This window comes from Montipora foliosa, chromosome 1, assembly GCF_036669935.1.
Source record: "Montipora foliosa isolate CH-2021 chromosome 1, ASM3666993v2, whole genome shotgun sequence".
NCBI classification, from domain to species: Eukaryota; Metazoa; Cnidaria; class Anthozoa; order Scleractinia; family Acroporidae; genus Montipora; species Montipora foliosa.
In genome coordinates, this window is record NC_090869.1 from 23725548 (window position 1) to 23744803 (window position 19256).

At 39.6% G+C, this 19256-nt stretch overlaps 1 protein-coding gene across 5 annotated transcripts in view; it reads right to left on the reverse strand.

The window, feature by feature from the left end:
• Positions 1-7744: 7744 nt before the first annotated feature.
• The window catches only part of LOC137993918 (uncharacterized), a 55225-nt gene continuing 43713 nt past the window's right edge, over positions 7745-19256 (reverse strand). For 3 of the 5 annotated variants that reach the window (XM_068839787.1, XM_068839788.1, XM_068839789.1), the window contains 5 exons: positions 18648-19256; positions 16344-16389; positions 15959-16204; positions 14220-14297; positions 7745-13968 (listed from right to left, as the gene is read on the reverse strand). The exon at positions 18648-19256 is cut by the window's right edge and continues 1652 nt beyond it. In XM_068839787.1, coding sequence (XP_068695888.1) covers positions 13775-13968; positions 14220-14297; positions 15959-16204; positions 16344-16389; positions 18648-19256 — 1173 coding nt within the window. In that variant the 3' untranslated portion in view covers positions 7745-13774. The remainder of the gene's footprint in view (positions 13969-14219; positions 14298-15958; positions 16205-16343; positions 16390-18647) is intronic. The other 2 variants (XM_068839786.1, XM_068839784.1) reach the window with 2 other exon arrangements.

The window sequence follows — 19256 nt, forward strand, 5'->3', positions numbered from 1 at the left end:
TTACCTTTCTACACACTCATCCGAAAATTTATTTTTTGCTCTGAGCGGGGCATGTCTGGAACAATGGACCCTTATCTGGAACAATGTTGACTGAACCCTTCACAGAAGAACCATTTCTTTCAATAATGAAGCAAAAAATGGACAACAAACTTTCTTCCAAATAATTCTTAACTAACAAGAATTAGTCAAATTTCAATTTTTTTTTACATGAAGACTGTGCAGAGTTGAGCGGTACAAATAAATAACATTATAAATAGCCAGAAGCTCTAAACACAGACTACTCAAGATGTTCGATTCCGTCTCTGGTATCCAACTCGAAAAAGTTACCAGAGGACTTGCCGTTTGGTTTCAGTGTTCTACATAACACCAAGTCTACACCACAGTTAAATAAAATATTAACGAGAACATTAACTCGACGAACTGGCAAATCAGCGACTAAATTTCCTGTGCGAGTGGCGATTTTTACACTGTGTTTATATCAAGCTTCTTATGCAAATTTTTGACAGAGAATATCAAATTACAAAAAAAGGTCATTTTTTTTGGGCGTTCATTTGGACGAAAAATGTCACATAAACCTTTTCCAGCGTAAAATTTATTGAAACAAACAAAACATTTGCCATTAGAGGCAAAAAACCCCTTCCTGTTGTAATTGCGGGCGGGCAAATAAGAAACAACAGCAATTAAATGAATTTCTTCGTTGTCACACATTTCCAGTTTTTTTTACCTGAAGACTGTGCAGAGTTGAGTACGAAGAGTACGAAATAAATGTAAATTGCCAGACAACTGAGATGCGACTTCAGTAAACTTTGTGATGCATTTATGGCGTTCGATTCATTTTAAACCCATGCATAATTTGCCATTTGGTTTCAGTGTTATTCCTAACACCACAGTACGCTAAATAACATTGGAAACAAAGCTAACGTTGTGATATCCGAAGGCGAAAGATGCAATTGTTGTGGAAGACCATTACTTGTCGCTTTGAAGATTCCTGGTATTTATTTTTTACCGCCTGTCTTGTATATCCAATTGACTTTCCATTATTGAGCTCCGTAAGGGTACATTTTATTTAAAGCTCCACTAAAATGCCTTCGCGTTACAATGACTTTCGACGCCATTGCAGGTTCATGAAATATTCTGCTGTCTACCCGATAAAATCTGCACATTTCTACTACCCCCTCTTACCGACCAAACCTACGCCCAGAAGACACTACTTAGCGGGGGAGGGATAGGGAAGACGTTTCCCAACACGGAAAAGAAAATAATAATAACAATAAACGACAAGCTTTCTTTCATATAATTCTTGGCTGTCACATTTCCAATTATTTTTTTTACCTGAAGACTGTGCAGAGTTGATCACAGATCCACTTAAGGTGTTTGATTCGTTCTCTGTCTTTGTTGAACCCATAAGTTACCAGAGAATTTTCCATTTGGTTTCAGTGTTCTACATAACAGCACACCTGGTAAAATATTAGAAATGCAGCTCACTTTGATTTCGGCTCGACGGGCGACAGATTGTTGTCGAAGTCCATTACTCGTCGCTTTTAAGATTCCACCGCCTGTCTTGTTCAGTATCCAATTGACTTGCCATTATTGAGCTTCATAAGGGTATATTTTCTTCAAACAGAGTTAACTGAATAGAGTGTAATGTGAAGTGCTACACGGCCAACGTTTGTATAAACGTAACCTTTCCTTGTGCTTGTGCATGTTCATTGCCGTGACTTTAGCATCTTCAGTTCCCACGGCCTGCTCCCGTCTGGCCTTGTGGCTCAGTCGGTAGAGCGGCGGAGATCTAACCCGGGGTCATGGGTTCAATTCCCACCCTGGTCGGAGTTTTTCTCTGTCCTTGTGTGGGCCCATTTCCGTCAGTGGGGTTGGCGCTCACATGGTTCATATGGGATTGAAATCTAGCACTTCACATTACACCCTATTCAGTTAACTCTGTTTAAAGTATAAGTGCTACACGGCCAACGTTTGTATAAACGTAACCTTTCCTTGTATTTTCTTCAAAGATCCACTAAAACGCCATTCGCGTTACATGACTTTCGACGCCATTGCCGGTTAAGTTTATCATTCTACTGTGTGGCCACCAGAGAAATCTACGCATTTCCACTACCCTATCTATCCTAAGAAAATACGAGCAGAAGGCTCTATGCACAAAGATACCACTTTACAGGGGAGTGACAGGCAAGACTTTTACCGACACGGAAAGAAACGACGAAATGAAACGGAGATTCCAACTGGGATTGCCATACTGGCAACCCAGTAAATAGGCATTGGCCGAAATTTCGGTAAAGCCTACCCGGACAGGCTCGCCTCATATAAACAGGTCCTTAGACGCCGCTGAGGATTCTGTGTCGGATCAATATGGCAAGTGACAAAGCGCGGTGGAGTTGAATCCGGAACAACCGGAAAAAATCAATACCAGCGGATATAACGGGAATTGAACCCGGGCCAACCGCATGCAAACCCTACGCCCTAACTACTGGACCACGCCACCACAATGCCGGTCCGAGCTTCCGTCGGTGAAGGAATATATTGAAAAAAGCCAAGTAACCGTACTCATTGCTTACAAGACCCTGATGAAGAAAGGTAGTGCCTTTCGAAATATTGGCTTTTTTCAATATATTTCTTCACCGTTATTTCAGCCTTGATCTTTTTAGCTTTTTGTAGTATTTATATCGCCGACAAGGTCCTTCACCAGGATCCGGTGCTTCTGTTTTGTTACGCCGTTCCTTGCTTAGAAAGTTATATGAAATACCGACACTATTTCAAACTAGACGCTCGATGAGTTTACGTGTTACCTAAAAACAGAAGGCACTGAGTTGGGTGGTATTGAACTGCTTCCCAAATAAGCTTCAGTTTACACTATAATGACAAAACAGATCTTTTTGTGAGGTTAAAAACTTGGCTACCTATTAATCATTTGTGAGAAAGAAAGAATTCCTGTTTCCTCGCATATCACATTTCAACCCACGTATGCAAATTGGTTAAGGTCGAATATTAGACAACATGAAAAGGTCACCTTTTCCAGCGAAAATTTGATTGAAGCAAACACCAGATTTGCTATTAGAGGCAAAAAAACCCTTCCTATTTCATTGCGTGCGTTAAGCCAAATAACCAAACGCAACAAAATAAATTGCAGGATCAAACCCTTTCCTGATCGGGCATGAAGAACCTTTTCGTTGAATAATGAAGCACAAAATAGACGACAAGCTTTCTTTCAAATAATTCTTGGCTGTCACATTTCCAATTATTTTTTCCCTGAAGACTGTGCAGAATTGAGCACAAAATAAATATAACAAGAATTAGTGAAATTTCCAATTGTTACCGGAAGACTGTGCAGAGTTGAGTGCAAATAAATACAAATAGCCAGACAACAGAGATCACAGATCCTTTTAAGGTGTTCAATTCCTTCTCTGTCTTTGTTGAACCCATAAGTTACCAGAGAATTTCCATTTGATTTCAGTGTTGTAGATAAGACCACCCTTGTTAAAATATTAGAAATACAACTCACTTTGATTACGGCTCGACGGGCGAAAGATTGTTGTCAAAGCCCATTACATATTTATTTTTCACCAGCTGACTTGTTTATCCAATTGACGTTCCATTCTTGAGCTCCATAAAGTTATAGTTTGTTTAAAGATGCAACAAAAAGTTTCAATAACTTCGACGCCATTGCAGGTTAATTAAATATTCTACTGTGTGCACCAGAGAAATCTACGCATTTCTACTGCCCCTTGAAACCTACCAAAATACGCTCAGAAGACTATGCCCAAAGACATCTTTTAGCAGGGAAGTGACAGGAAAGACTTTTCCCGACATGGAAAAAAAAGAAAACGACTAAATGCCACCCATTTTCCGACTGGTTTGCCATACTGGCAACCCAGTAATAAATTGTCGAAATGGTGACAAAACAAACAAACTACCATAGTGCATATAGTTCGCCCATATTAAAATGGTGAATTCTTCTTGCATCAATGTCCTCTGATGTTGCCGTTTTTTTTCAAAGATTGAGGGAAAACCCTCTTTCATTTCTTCACAACTACATTAATAACTGGCCTTTTTTCCTCATTCCTTTTAAACAATAAGCTCGCTTTCTAATTATTGACTTTTTTTCATCCCTTCGCCGTGTTGGTGCATATTTCGATTTTCAGAGACCCAAGAATAAAATTCTCAATAGACCTCTTTCATAATGACGGCCAAATAAAATATTCTTTTGTTTTAATGTTAATAAGCGTTTCTAGCCTCGCTACGACGAGCAAATTTCAAAAGAATATTTGTTTCAAAATGAGGGCAGTAGGTCTAACAAAAATACAAAAGAATGTAAAGAAGGTCGCCATTTATGAAAGTGGTCAATGGGCCACCGTATGCTACATTCTCGTTTCCAGAGTCCGCTTTTCTTTTGGTCTGCACCAAGAACACGGTCTCTGGCCAAGTGGCCAAGTGCCCAACTTATGCACCATGAGTCGTAGTTAAGGTTCATTTTTGTAACCATTGACAACCACTGTTGTAACACTGTTGTTTCGAATTTCTGAGCGTGCGTAGACGAACCGGAAGTCCGTGATTTGCGGACCTCCTGCCTTGGAAGTGGCCAGTCGGGAAAGAGAGACTCTGGTCGAATCCAAAAAAAGGCCATATTTGATTGGCTGTTGAAAAACGGTTTTATTTCCTGCCATTTTCGTTTTTCAAATTCTAAACTCAAAAAATCGTGATTTCTTTTGGATTTTTATCTATAAGAAGTTGAAGATGATCTAGAAATAAATCGTTTTACAATTTGCCAGCTCCGTAACGTTTTTGTTTTTGTAAATACAGCAATTGTCACTTGCGTGACACCAGATACTGAAATCTGTTTTGATTGATAAAATGTATCTCGTTAGTTCCTTATTTTCCGCAGTTTAAATGTCTCGAGTGTATCAGGAGATGTATTTATACTCATGTGTACTGTCTGGCGAGTGAAAAGTAAGCGCTTTCATGGCAAGGTGACCTCCAGTGTTTTTGTCGATTTCTAACCGTCTCCCCTCACGCACGCGCAGTTATCCAACCGGAACCAGAGTTTTCTGGTTCCGGTTTTGGATTATTCCAGAGCCTCCAGCGCCCGTTGCGCTGGACAATGTTAACGGAGGCTGTGGGAACGAGATTAGTCCACTGCCCGTTAAGGTTACCAACAAGCCATATAAACTCAGGCGTGATAACATAGACAAAGAATTGGTCACGACCAGTAGCACGTGTAAGCTCAAATGATCAGACAGATAAGCACTTGGGGAGCCATCTAGCAGCAGATAAATTTCACAGTCCTTACTGAGGAACCCAAAATGACCCCACGTAACGAACTATTGACGATTCGATGATGTGCGAGCAATGCGAACCTTCCATGAGCAATGCGAACCTCCACTTCAACAAAAAAATAACTTGTATCCGAAACAAACAAGTTTTAGAATCGCCTATTTTTGTTTGCAAATTTCGCGGGCGCCGCCATCTTGAATAATTGTGACGTGCTACGGTTGCCCAATTGTTATTAGACAAAAACTCTTTGTGTCAGAACAATAGGGTAATCGTAACATGTCATAATTATTCAAGATGGCGGCGCCCACCAAATTTGAAAGTGGAAATAAGCGATTTTTAAAATTCACATTTCTTGATATAAACACTGTTTTAAAAATAAATTTCGAAGAAATTTGTTTGTAAACACAATTTCCGTAGGTTTAAACTTATTCTGTAGTAAGAGTGGAGGTTCCCTTTAACTCTAAGATATGTTTAAATGCAATTTTGATTGCACGTGACGTCACGGCGGCCATGTTGGTGGAAAGAAAAATAGCTAAAAAGTATTGGGAATTTGACTCTATTAGTAAGCAAAACTTGAGCGACATTTTCCTATTGTTTTGGCACCAACATGGCCATCTTATCATCTAAGTGCAATCAAAGAAAAGTTTGTTCACCGTCCTCGACATTCGTGGCTCGCAATAACACGTGATTAGACTGCCATGTTGGTGGACAAAACGAGAGCAAAATGTAGCTCGCGTTTTGCATAATAATAGAGCCAAATTCCCAAAAGACTTTTTCATTATTGTTCAGTACACCAACATGGCCGCAATGACGTCAGGTGCAAGCCAAGTTTCAGGTCTTACCTGGATCATTACAATTCCGTTAATGGTCTGTCTGCTTCTCTCTCTGTTAGCCAATATCATCCTCATTTCAGCAACACGAATACAAGCTACCGGGAAATGACCATGAAATGATTCAAACCAAGAGTCCATCACCCTCTTGTTCAAACTGCTTTCATTAAGGTGATCGAACACACGGAGCTGTTGAAAAGCCTGCCCGGCTTTTAAAAAAACAAAACAAACATAGCGGCGATTGCGACAAACTTTTAACGGAAGGTAACAATAAAAGGGGAGAAAACCGCATACTCACTGATTGGTAAAAGGTAAAGGTAAAGTAACTTTATTTAACGTCGGTAGTTCCTTCAGCTACGAGGCTGGTATCAATGGAAGCCGACGGTGCCCCTTTAACCCCCTCCCTATGTCAGTGCTCCGTTTTACGGGTATTTAAAGCTATAGCTACACGGATCAGAGGAAAGTCGAAACAGACGTGTAAGTCACCGAGGATCGAACCGGGGACCTCTCGCTCCAAAAGCCGCGCACTAGCCAACTGAGCCACGACTGCTCCTGAGTCACGACCCCAGAGCTTTTCTCTTGACTGAGGGAGAGAAGAGCTCTGGGGAACCCTGAAGCAAAGTGTCTTCTCATTGGTTTTTCGTGAAGAACAATCAAAAGCGTCTCTAATTGGTGCATTCATGTTAGCACGAGGAGTGAGCAGTCGCCGTAAGGTTCAAATAGCCAATTTTTGGCTATGAAAACCCTACGGCGCATGTTCTCCTACATAGAGTTTCCCAGAGCCTTGGGTCGATCCGAGGCTCTGGTGACGAAAATGGTTTGTATCCCAGAAACCCAGCTAAATCCTGCACATGCGCAGTGGCTTGAAAAATTGACACTGAGTTCTTTTGAACTGAGAAACATGCCGATTTCAAATGACTCAGTCGTTAGAATTTCAAGAAATTTGGCAAAAAAAATTGTTCAGGAACAACGCGAATGATCTATCACAAAAAAATCTGAATTTTAACAGAAGGAAGTTTAAATAACACAGATCATGGAGTGAAAACGATACTCGGCGAATTACGAAAACTCTCTCTGTCAAACTTTTATTAGAACAGTGTTGACAGATGGGATTTTATGTGAATTCGTAGTGGGCAAATTAAGAAAAAAATCTAATGACTGGATTTTTTTTTAAATAAACAAAGTCTTTTTTAACCAGCCCTCTTGCCATAGCAACAACACAACCCTGAACCAAAATGCGATCATAAACCCTTCTGTGGTTGACCTTGACTCTTGCGAAAATCGGTCGCCCAAGCATAAATATGTAAACAATAATGGTGAATTAGGTATAGGTAGCTGAAAACTGTGTTCGGCCACCGTAAACGCTGGCAACAAGTTATAGCGGAAACGCGAGCAGAAAAAAAATATATTTAAAATAACGGAAGGCGCAACGAACGGTTGATTCAAACAAAGAAGCCAAGGCAAGATTCTTCACCTTTGCATTCCGCAAGGTGAAGATCATTTAATTATATCAGAGGAGTGAAATACCTGTAACTATTATAGGACCTATTAAATTGGGAAAGGGGCCAGCGAGCGAGGCTACCGATGATCCCGTGTCGTCTGACTCTGACTGCCTTTATCATTTAAATTGATTGATAATAAAATGAAAAGGCTTATTTTGAATTGTTATAGTTTTTTAAATCCCATTTTAATTTTGTTACAGATTCAAAAATGAAAAAGAAAATCAGCAATAAAATACGCACACATACACATGCATCCATACATCTACAGAAAGGGCAGTAATCGGGGATCCTCTACGAATTATCCAGTTGCCAGTTCATAAAAAAATGGACACTGAAAGTTGGAAACTCCCCTAAATTAGGTCTTCAGCCTGAAGGTGCTCATTATCATCATTCAGAAAATGTAAGCAATAAAAATTCACCCATTTTTTTGTTTTACAAGCAAAGATTTGGGAACATTTGCCACACAATGGCTTTCTTTGTCCTTTATTTTCCTATTTTCCTGCAATTTGATTGGTTACTTAAACAATCCTTGATATCTGATTGGTTGTTTTGGTTTAGCTGTTGTTCATTCTCGTCAGCTGGGGAAAAGGTGCGATTCGTCAATAAATCGCACTGCTGAGAGCCAATCAGATTGCAAGGATCACCAACATTTCTAAATGGATGTAATTAAGTTCTACAATGAATGAATGAATGAATGAATGAATGAATGAATGAATGAATGTTTATTTGCCACACAATTAATACTATTACAAATAGAATCAATAATAAGAATATAGTTATTTATAAAAAAAAGAATGGATATTACAATAATTGTGGCGAGCAGACCCTAAGAAACCATCGGGCTTATAAGTGGGGTCTCCTCATATGCCTATCATTACTCTAAATAATCTCACGCAATGCTTGTGTGGCATAACTAACTCAGTTAAAAAAAAAAAACCTTAACATATTTTTCTTAAAGTTCAGATAACTAGATGAATTAGTAATTGATCTAGGAAGAGAGTTCCAGAGTTTTCGACCTTGATAAAGAATTGTAAATTGTTTGATGCTAGTGCGACAAAAATGTGGCCGATAATTGTTGGCTATTCTAGTACCGTAATTGGACACTTGGCGGCTACTTTCAAATAAATTCAAAAACATCGAAGGCAATAGCTGATTGTGATAATAAAACGTTAACTTAGAAATTTGAGATGAATTTACGTGAAAAATGTCCATTATGCCTAGTTTCGCAAATAGAGGAGCAGAATGCGTAAGGTAATCTGAATTTGTTATTGCTCGCTCAGCACGCTTTTGCAAGTAGAATATTCTATTTAAATTGGAGACACATGTAGAAGACCAAGTGGAATTAAAATATGTGATGTAAGGATAAATTAGTGAGTAGTACAAGGCTAGCTTAGTTCTTGAAGAAAGGTACAATCGAGATATAAGTATTATACCAACGGATTTTGCGATTTGCTTTGATCAACTCGCTAAGCCACTTAATAACTCAGTTTCGTCCAAAATGTCCTGTAATGGCAAGATACAAAAAGATGGCTTAGTATCAAACAAATGCAAGGTCCACCGGCAATCTCGCTATAATTCACACTCTGGGTAACTAAGCTACAACTTTATTGAGGTGCGAAGCCTCGATCAAGATCAAAGAAATAGAGGATATTACATGGCCGCGCGGAGATACGAAATTCTCTTCGAGTGTTGAAGAATCCTCTACTAACTATGCTATGGGTCAACGTTTGCCCGTATCTTTCTATTTTTAGAACGTCACGAGTTGTTCGGCACTGCACGCGCTGTTTAAAATAGCCAATCAGAATAAAGTCGTTGTCTACCGAAGACAAAAATAGTAAAAACAATGTACGCCAATTGTGCGAATTGATGTAAATTAATGTAAATGTCAGTCTCCTGCTGAAGGGTTGGTTCTAAAAATAAAAAGATACGGGCAAAGTTTGACTCAAGGATAAAGTGCACATGGAGGCTCCTACTCATGGACTCCTGCTGGAATAGAGTTACTACACCTTTCAGGAACCGGCCCCTGGGAGACATTAATGTCCTAGCCCCAGTTGTTCAAACGATGGATAGCGCTATGAAATTAATTAGTTCATAACTTACTAAAGTGTGAAGGCGGAAAACACAGGGACGGATCTAGGGAGAGGGTGATGCGGCTTTTTAACACAACTGGAATTCTGCAAAAATAACCACCTCACCAGTCTCAGCCATGCCATTCCTTAGTGGTGCACCCCTTCCTAACAAAAATCCTGGATCCGCCTCTGAAAACGTCTTCTCTGAATGGCGTACTGTGAAATGTGGGGTGCCCCAGGGGTCCCTTCTTGGGCCCTTATTGTTTAATATTTACATAAATGACATCACACTCGTTGACAAGAATATGCACCTTAGACTCTACGCAGACGATACTACTGGCTATTGTTTAAGTACTTGTCCTACCACCCTGCAGTTCCACTCCAACGAGGACCTTGCCCTACTTAACAGCCGGTTGGCAGATAACTATTTAAAGATTCATTCAGCCAAGACTCAAGCCATGGTTTGGGGTCGTCTAACCATAACTTTTCCCTGGCACAGAATGATAGGGACATTGAACTCAAAAATGAACTAAACTGCTTGGTGTTACTATTGACAGTAAATTAACATATGCTTCTCATATTAAGGGTGCGTTCGATTGACCGTATTCCGGAATAGGAATATATGGAATACAAGTTGGAAATCCTTCGTTTTTGCAGAGAATCACATTAAAATTGTCAAACAATTGCTAAAATGCTATTTTAAACATATTTTATCATCCTTGCAGCTTCAAAACGCGCCAAACGTACCGTTTTAATCACCACTGCACGTATTCTTATTCCGGAATTGGGTCAATCGACCGTGCCCTAAGAATACACTGTGTAATGTGTACTCCAAAGCCAGTGCAATTAGAAGGATATGCAAATTTACTGATAGTAATACTGCCAAGAGAATTTATGAGGCTTATATTTTTCCTCATTTTTATTATTGTTCACCACTCTTTGTTGGGCTGTCCATTGCTTTATCATATAAAATGGAACTAGCTAACTATTATATTCTTAGAACACTGATTAAAGTTTCTAAGTGCACAGAGTAAGATAAGTTATTAAGTCAGTATGGTCTTGATACCCGTAAGAAGAGGCGGTTGTCTCAATATTTAGTCTTTACATTTAATGGTTTCGGTAAGGAGGGTCTAACCTATAATAATTTATTTAGCGTCAAACAATGTAGATCTCACAGGTAGTGGGTCAAGTATGAATCAGCCTGCACCTATAGCTCTCGTTTTAGGCATCGTTGTTTTTCTTGTATTAGTTGAAGGCTTTGGAATAGTCTTCCACAAGATATCCGAGATGCTAGTTGTATTTCTAAATTTGGAAGTAAATTGAAGAAATTTAATAAGGTTGACTAAATTAAATACAAAAATTTGGTTTTATCAACGGAGTTGATAATGTAAATTGGCCACCGTACAGAGATTCTAAAAGCTGTCGTTTCGAGCGTTAGCCCTTCGTCAGAGCGAAGATGCACCTTTTGTGTCTAATTTTCCATTGTTTTATTCTGGGAGATCTATATACTTAATTTTCTAGTTGGTATGTATCTCCTATGGGACTTTTTCCGAATACATTCCATATTTCTATATTTTTAGTATAGCGATATTTCTTGTCTACAAACATTGTTTTTGACGTCCTTACAAACATTGACGTCCTTTGATATTCAAATTTGCCGACCGCGGAACAAGAGAAGTCATTGTTTCAAGAGCCAATAGACCTTATTCACGATGGCCGCCATGTTGGATTTGCTATTATCATGCAAATTAGCTACACACTTCTGAGGGAGCAAACAACACAAGTTCGAGAGGTTATAACAAACATCTTAGATACACAGATGATTTGTCTCACGTTCATTGAATGTTTATCACGTAAGTAATAAAATAGAATGATTACACAAGGTACTTCGATGATTTTTTTAGTGAAAAATGAGCACTTAACGAAGTAGAAAGTCAAAATGTCAAAGGCAATGAAAAGATATAAAACGATTATGAAAGGTACTTAATTATACATTCTAAAATGTACTTTCAGTAATGTTATTTCAATATTTCGAGGAGCCGATTTTCCGCGAATTGCCTTTTTTCCAATGTTTGCCCCCAGCATTACCCATGGCTAATTTGTATGACAATTTGAAAACCAACATGGCGGTTATCGTGAATAAGGCCTATTAGGTTCTGGTTGGCATATTAATAACAATGGGTAACGTCACGAGGAACATCGCTATATTAACATTATATGTTGGCTTATTTTAGACACATACATTTCTGTAACGAGCAGTAATGCTCTTCAATGTTATGTGCATAAATAACGTTGAAAGTGGAAATCGAGGACGTCCACGATACGATGCACAGGAGGCGCAACTACAATTTTTTGTAGGATTCGGGTTCAAAGTCTCTGAAATGGCGAAAACGTTACGCGACTATGGAATTTCATTGTCTACAAAATTTTGCCAGATGTCGCACTCTGAACTAGATGAAATCGTAAAGAATGTAAAAGAACATTTTCCACGCAGTAGGTACAGTGTTACCGTTGGGATACTACGCCAAATGGGGAATTCAGGAGTGGCGTATAAGAAAGTCTGCAAAAAGTAGATTTTGAAGGGGTGCTTATGAGGTCTCTTCAGCTTCAAATAATTCACCGCAGAAGGTACAGTGTGTACGGCCCAAAAGTTTTACGGCACGTTGACACCAGTCGCAAACTCATCAGGTACGTGTACATTGATGTTTCGTACATCATATCGTGGACCTCCTCGATTTCCACTTAAGACCTTTTGCGTACAATATCCTTGATCACTTGTATTGGAGTCCCGGTCCAACTCATATGCTAGAAGTTCCTTAGCACCAATTGCATACTGAAACACGCTGTATTCGATATCCACAACCTGTGAACTTAGAGCCAAAATGTGCTCTATCCTATCAATTCTAAAATAAAGATAATTAATCTCATTATTCCGAAAGTTACCAGCATGTAACAGACTAAGAATTCCCTTTAATACAGATCGAGCAACGTGCGCTTTTACGTAGCCTCTTTGACTTTGAGTCGCCATTTTGGCTTTGCGTCCTCAATAATATCTATTATTAGCGGTCTTCACAAGCCGGTCAATCGATAATTTCTCTTATCTTCGTGGGTCCGGTAATCGGTGCTGTTCGCTTAAGTGTGGACGTTGTAACAAAGTCGACATTCCTTGCGCAAAGTTGACGTTGTTTGCACAAACTAGATGTTGTTCGTAAACAGTTGAGTTTCGTACAAAGTGTGAACGTTGTTTGAACAAAAAAGTCGACGTTCTTTGGACAAAGTTGACGTTGTTTGTACAAAGTTGACGTTGTTCGTACAAAGTTTTGAACAAAGAAAGAAGATAATTAAGATAATTATTTATGCAACGGTTGCACCGATTTTTCGAAGCACTGCGCAATGTAACATCTGTCCTGCAACTTGTGTCGCAACGGTTTGCGGCACCAGCCAATGAAAAGGCTCCTTTAACCTCATGTGATTATCGAAACGAGACAAGTTGCATGAAACGTTACGTTGCTCAGTGTACTACCCGTATAACAACTTGTTTCGTAATGTCAGAATGTTTGTAGAAATGGCGTTGCGAGACAAGTTGCACGAAAAATTGCACAGTGTAACAGCGCCTTAAAAGAACATAGGTATAATTAAGAAAACAAATACACTCGTACTTGTTATAGATATATTTAAAATCAGATACTGCGAGTAAATAATTGATATATTGTTTATTTATGAAAGGAAATATTTTGAGAGATGTTCATTTACACTTTGGAAAATAACATTGAGCCCTATAATTTGATTCGGCTGCCTCTACGTTTCGAGCTGTACAGAACACCAGAGGACGACTGAGGCATCTGCTAAGTCGTTGTTGTTCCAAGCCGCTTTCCAGATGACCCGTGAAGATAATTGGGACTGAGTCAAATCATAACGACATTGTCACCTTTTGAAAGAAATGTGAGTTGCAACAAGTATTTTAAGCAGTGCTAGCGCTAAAAGTTAGTATAAAAATATGAAGTGCGACAATGCACAAACACGTTAGAGCAAACTGAAACCGACTGCACCTTGGCGCTGTGACGACCCCTTAGAGGCTGAATAAGTCACTTTACAGGGTATCGGCCAGCAGAGGTAGTCCACATCCAGTTAAAGTATCGTACAGCTTGTCCGCGCTAATGTAGTGGAACTGACTTACAGCAGCCAAAGCAGCATCACATGGATTCAGAGTTCGCTTATCAAGAAACCGGATCTCTTTTTGACTGAGGCCTAGTCTCTCAGCAACATCCTTCCATTCCTCTCCACCTGCAACACAAATATACACGTTTCTTGTTGTTTCAAGAGCTTTTCGCCATCATTTTTCCAGTCAAGCACCAAGTAACCAATAGAGAATGCTTTGCCAAATACTACCACCTCTGATTCTAATACAGATCATATAAAAATCATACATTTGGATTTCGGATATGAAATATGGATGCGTGGCACACTTGACTGATTTGACGAGGAGATAACTAATTTAAATAACGGCTCGTCTTTACATAATTGGTACAACTTACCGCTCAAGTCTATTGTAAGTTCTCTCATCTGGCGTACTGGGATATTTCGAATGTCAAGGTTTCCTTGTAGCAAAGGACCTACAAATAAAATGGGCCACAGTTATTGGATACGGCAATGCGAAAACCAAACGAAAAAAAAATTAGGCACGCAATGCGTTCATGTGGTAGTGCAGTAACGTACACAGCGTTTTATTCCATAATTGTCACTGGAGATGGGTTTTGTTTTCCAGGAGATTCAAGGTTTGTCTTTGCGTAATATGCAGCTCTAATTGTACACAGTATTGTTTTGGTACTATAAATCACAGGAGTGCTATGGTAGATGTCTTAGGTAAATAGCCGGGCCCTGAGAATGCATGTGGTTACTTGTAAAATACTGAACCCAGAAAGATTGAAGACAGTAAAAGGGAATCGAGATACATTGGCTTCGAGGGTGACATGTTACTCATTTTCAAGTTCCCTTCTTTTGCACCTCAAGGGTTTTAAGCGTGTCTGAGATTTGGACATCTTTCCAAGACAAATTTGTACGGACGTCAAGCGCTGTCGAGCGGGGTTAGTATCTGGATGGGTGACCTCAAAATGTACGACTTGCCGTGTCAGAAACATAGCACCGAAAATTCTATTTTAACGCTCAAAGATTTTCGACGTGAAAACAACATAAATTTTGAACCTCGAATATACAAAATTACCATCGGCGAAAAATTTTCCTATCGTACTTTTGGCTGCAAAAGTAAATCGCAAAATCGAAAGTGTCGTCGAATTCAGCGGGCGCTGTGATTAAGTTAAGTTACCTTGCGCGTTTACTCGTGAAACAAATGATGGCAAGACACGTGATTTTTGTTTTTGTTAGTTTGGTCTTTTTATCTTCAAGTGTTATAAACTTTGACAAGAAATGTGCGAATTCAACACAAAGATCACAATCGCCCATCTCTTGAGGTTGACCATTGTTTCTGCAAAGTCCAAAATTTACTCTCCTAGATTAGGTTATTTATTACCAAGTAATTCCATCGTTTTGGAAATAGCAGCTGCTTTATTATTCATCAGCGTCACAAATTCTTGCCCATTTTGGAGCTCATTTTGTTGAAACTCAAGCACGCTTTCAACAGAGCTGTTTATGTTCGTGAGTTATGCACGCGCTGCGGGCCTATTGTCACCACGGACTTATACGCTCTTACACTCTTACAACCCGGTGACATAGCGTGTACTGCACTTACAGTGCACTACCACAAAAACCCTACAAAGAAACTATAAAGAAAAAGATCATAAAATTATACCAAAATAGGGCTGCAACATACAAAACTAGAAAAAATCAAGTTTTCTTCTAACACGCCGCCAATCAAAATTTTCGAGACCATAAACTGACAACACGGAACTTTGCATAAATGTCAGAAATGCTGTTTTAAAATTAATGAATACGTCTCCCTCGGACCTGAAATAAACGCTGCATCACTTTAAAACATTTTTTAAACAGTTGATGACTTTCGCCCGAAAATACAGAATATCGATTACTGGTAATTCCTCTGACCTTCATTTTCAGATATAACTTTTCTTTTTGACTTAATTTGCTTTTTAATTCAACATAAAATATACACAGCTAACACAAGTGGTTCTGGCTGTTTGCTACGAATATGAGTACTTTTCTTCGTTGCAACCAGTGGTACAAAACAGCCATTGGCCCAGCCATGCACTGATAGAGTAGTCACCTAACCTCCACAGCGACCAATCACTGTTGACAAACTCACCAGTTGTCCCTGCGGGTGTAATTTCTCTCAAGTGCTTAAAAACTTCAATCTTGTTTGAATTCTTTGCAATCTTTGCCAGGCAACGGATCACTCTCTGTGTTTCCGGGTTTGGTTGCTCCAAACGCGTTTGGTCTAAATGTAGACCTTTTTTCAGCTGAAGTACAATTTCTTTTGGATCACATGAACGTGAACAAAGTGATTCCACAACGTTGCAAGGAAGCAGGGGAGGCGAATTGTCTTCACTCCCTAAAGGAAATTAAGGAGAGAATTAAGCCTTCTTACCTGACACTAAAATGCTGCATTTGCAATAAACGTTAACCTCAGTTTTGTGTTTCGCTCAGCGTTCGTTGGGAACATCAGAGCAAGAACCAGACCACAAACGTACCTCTACCAGACGATAAAACGCTCCCATCAACCACATCAGCTGCTGTCTGTGATTAAAAAAGAACATGAAGAAAGCTGGTAATTACAAAGAAAAGTAAGCCACATTAGGGACAGACCTTTGAGCTTACCCAGAGTAAACAGCTCCAAGTAGACGACTGCCCATCAATAACCAAACGCTGCTTGTGGCCCGACAGATAGCTCTTAAACCATTTTAGCATCCAACACCAAACACCAAAATTGGTTCAAGTCTTACAAAGTACCCTTATGTCAGATTATTGAATGCTTTACTAACGTCATTATCACCATGCATTTAACTTCTTTTGTAAGTTCGAATACTCCATTGATTTTTTATACTACATAACCCAGTTGGTTAATCTTAAGACAGCCACAATCTAACGCAGACAGAGAGAGATTATAAGTGAATGAAGGGGGTAGTTTCTAAAGAAACTGTGGTGCTGCGTCGGTGGGGAAGTACTATACAAAAATTTGGTAACATGGCAACGTGAAAAATAGGAATACATTAGTTAAGTGAAAAGCGTTCGTTAATACCGTGAGGATTAAGGGTGCCGATTTGAAAGATGAATTTTTGTTCCAGATTCTTGCGGACCAATGAGACAGGACAGCCACGTTTTTCAAAGAATTGGCACATCTCCTCTGATTTGCTGGAAAAATTGAAGTCATCACTACATAGACGTCGAAGTCTAAAAAATTGAGAATAAGGAATGGAGTTCTTGACATGTGATGGATATGACGATGAATACAACAAATAACTGTGAGAATCTGTAGGTTTGTAGTGCACACTTTTAAATTACTCCAAAATGATCCCGAGACTGGTAGAATCTCTTCGCAACCTCCACTTATTTCATTCAAACGCGACAAAAACGTCTGCAACTTTTTAGTTAGAAGCGCGCTCAAAACTAACGAGCAACCCGGCACTTTCAAATGTGCGCGCTCACGATGCAAAACTTGTCCTTTCATTCTTAACACTAGCAGAATATCGGGTCCTAAGCGATCTGTTAAGATCACCGATCGTTTCGCATGTACCTCCGCAAATGTCATTTATTGCATAACCTGTACGTTATGCAATAAATTATACATTGGCGAGACAGGGAAACGACTAAGCAACCAATTCCGCGAACACCTTGGCGATGTTGAGAAGAATCACAAGGATGCATCTAAGCCAGTCGCTCGTCATTTTAATCTCCCTAATCACACCAAAAAACACATGGCTATCTGCGGCCTTTCCCTACGTCTAGGTACGACGGAAAGCCGCAATAATCTGGAACAAAAATTCATCTTCCAAATCGGCACTCTTAATCCTTATGTATAACTAATGTAACAAATGTATTACTATTTTTCACGTTGCCATGTTACCACCAATAGCGTAGCTCCTACTCTACTATAAAAACTACACATAACGCACAATTCCTCGATTGGCTCTGACGCGAAGGGCTAACGCTCGAAACCTCAGCTTTTAGAATCTCTGTACGGTGGCCACTTTACATTAGGGAGCTTAAGCACGCGCGTTTTTGAGACGCGGACGGCAACCGGAAGTGAGCTGCTTTCTCTTTTAACTTGTCTTCACACAACAACATTTACATCACTAAGTATCTTTTCTCCATTAGAGATGATAAATAGAAAAATCTGGGAGACACCACTGCCCTGGCACGCGAAATACTCTCTTCCGGTTGTCGTCCGCGTCTCAAAAACGCGCGTGCTTAAGGTCTCTATTATCAACTCCGTTGATAAAACCAAATTTTCGTAATTATAAGTGTCTCGCTTACGCAATCGTCACGCGTCGAACGATCGCGTAAGCGTGAAACTCAGAGTTACGGACAACGTACAGTATGTACGTTTCGGCTGTGATTTTCTTTTACTCTACAACGCTCTGCAAACCGCATCGAGCACTTTTTCTTAGCGAAGGCTCAACTACTCGCACTTTTTTCTTTTATACTTTTAATCTCGTATACATGTATTTTTCCTTTTAAGCGAATGTCATTTCAGGCTAGAAATTAGTAAGTAGCACTTTCAAAAATTATCCGCGCTTCGACGAGTAACAAATAAAGAGATCGAACGACAGGCGAACTTTGTTAGTTTAGATTAGTTTCAGTCATTAGAGGGGCTATCATGTTTTAGCTTTTGATACTTTATCTTTGGATATTTGTGAGCGCAAGGCATGAAACGACTCAAGCAATATTCAAAACATATTCCATATCCAGTTTAGTTGGTGTTTGCCAATTCACACTAGAGACCTTTTTCAGCTAGTTACTCCATTACTCTAAAAATCATTGTAAGCGGTAATTACCTCTTTACGTTGACAAGAAAACCAAGCTGCAAAATCCTTAACCCACACTTTGTTAGTTCTTGCGGTCGCCGACCTGTTGCAGGTAATAAAGTGATTGGCACTTTGCAACTCAGATTCAGATAAAAAATGAAGGCATTCCTCTTGCTCGCAACCTTCTTTGACATGAGTGCGGCAGTAGGTGACCATCCTTCCATGACAACAGACCGGACAAACGACTCCAGCTTGATATCTCATCCGCTTCAACCAACAGAATTCTTTACGCATGCACTCAAGAACCAGAACAAGCTGTCTATAAACAGCGCCAGCGCAGAACACTTCAAATGAATCATGTTGAGCATCAAATGAAATGCTTAGATTTGACTGAAAATCACCTTTTAGTCCAGGTGCAACATTTCCCCTGTGAACAATGACTTCAATGAACGAGGTATGGCACAAGAGTACAACGGAGCAGTTTTCGTCCGCTGCGGTGTAAAATCTGGCAAAGTTCTTATACAACTGAGGATGCAGTGAACTCCAAAATTCATTTTGGCCCCACTGAAAGAACTGCAACACAAGCCGCGGAAACAACCTCAGAGGAATTTGTCCAGATTCAAACTTGAGGAAGAGAGA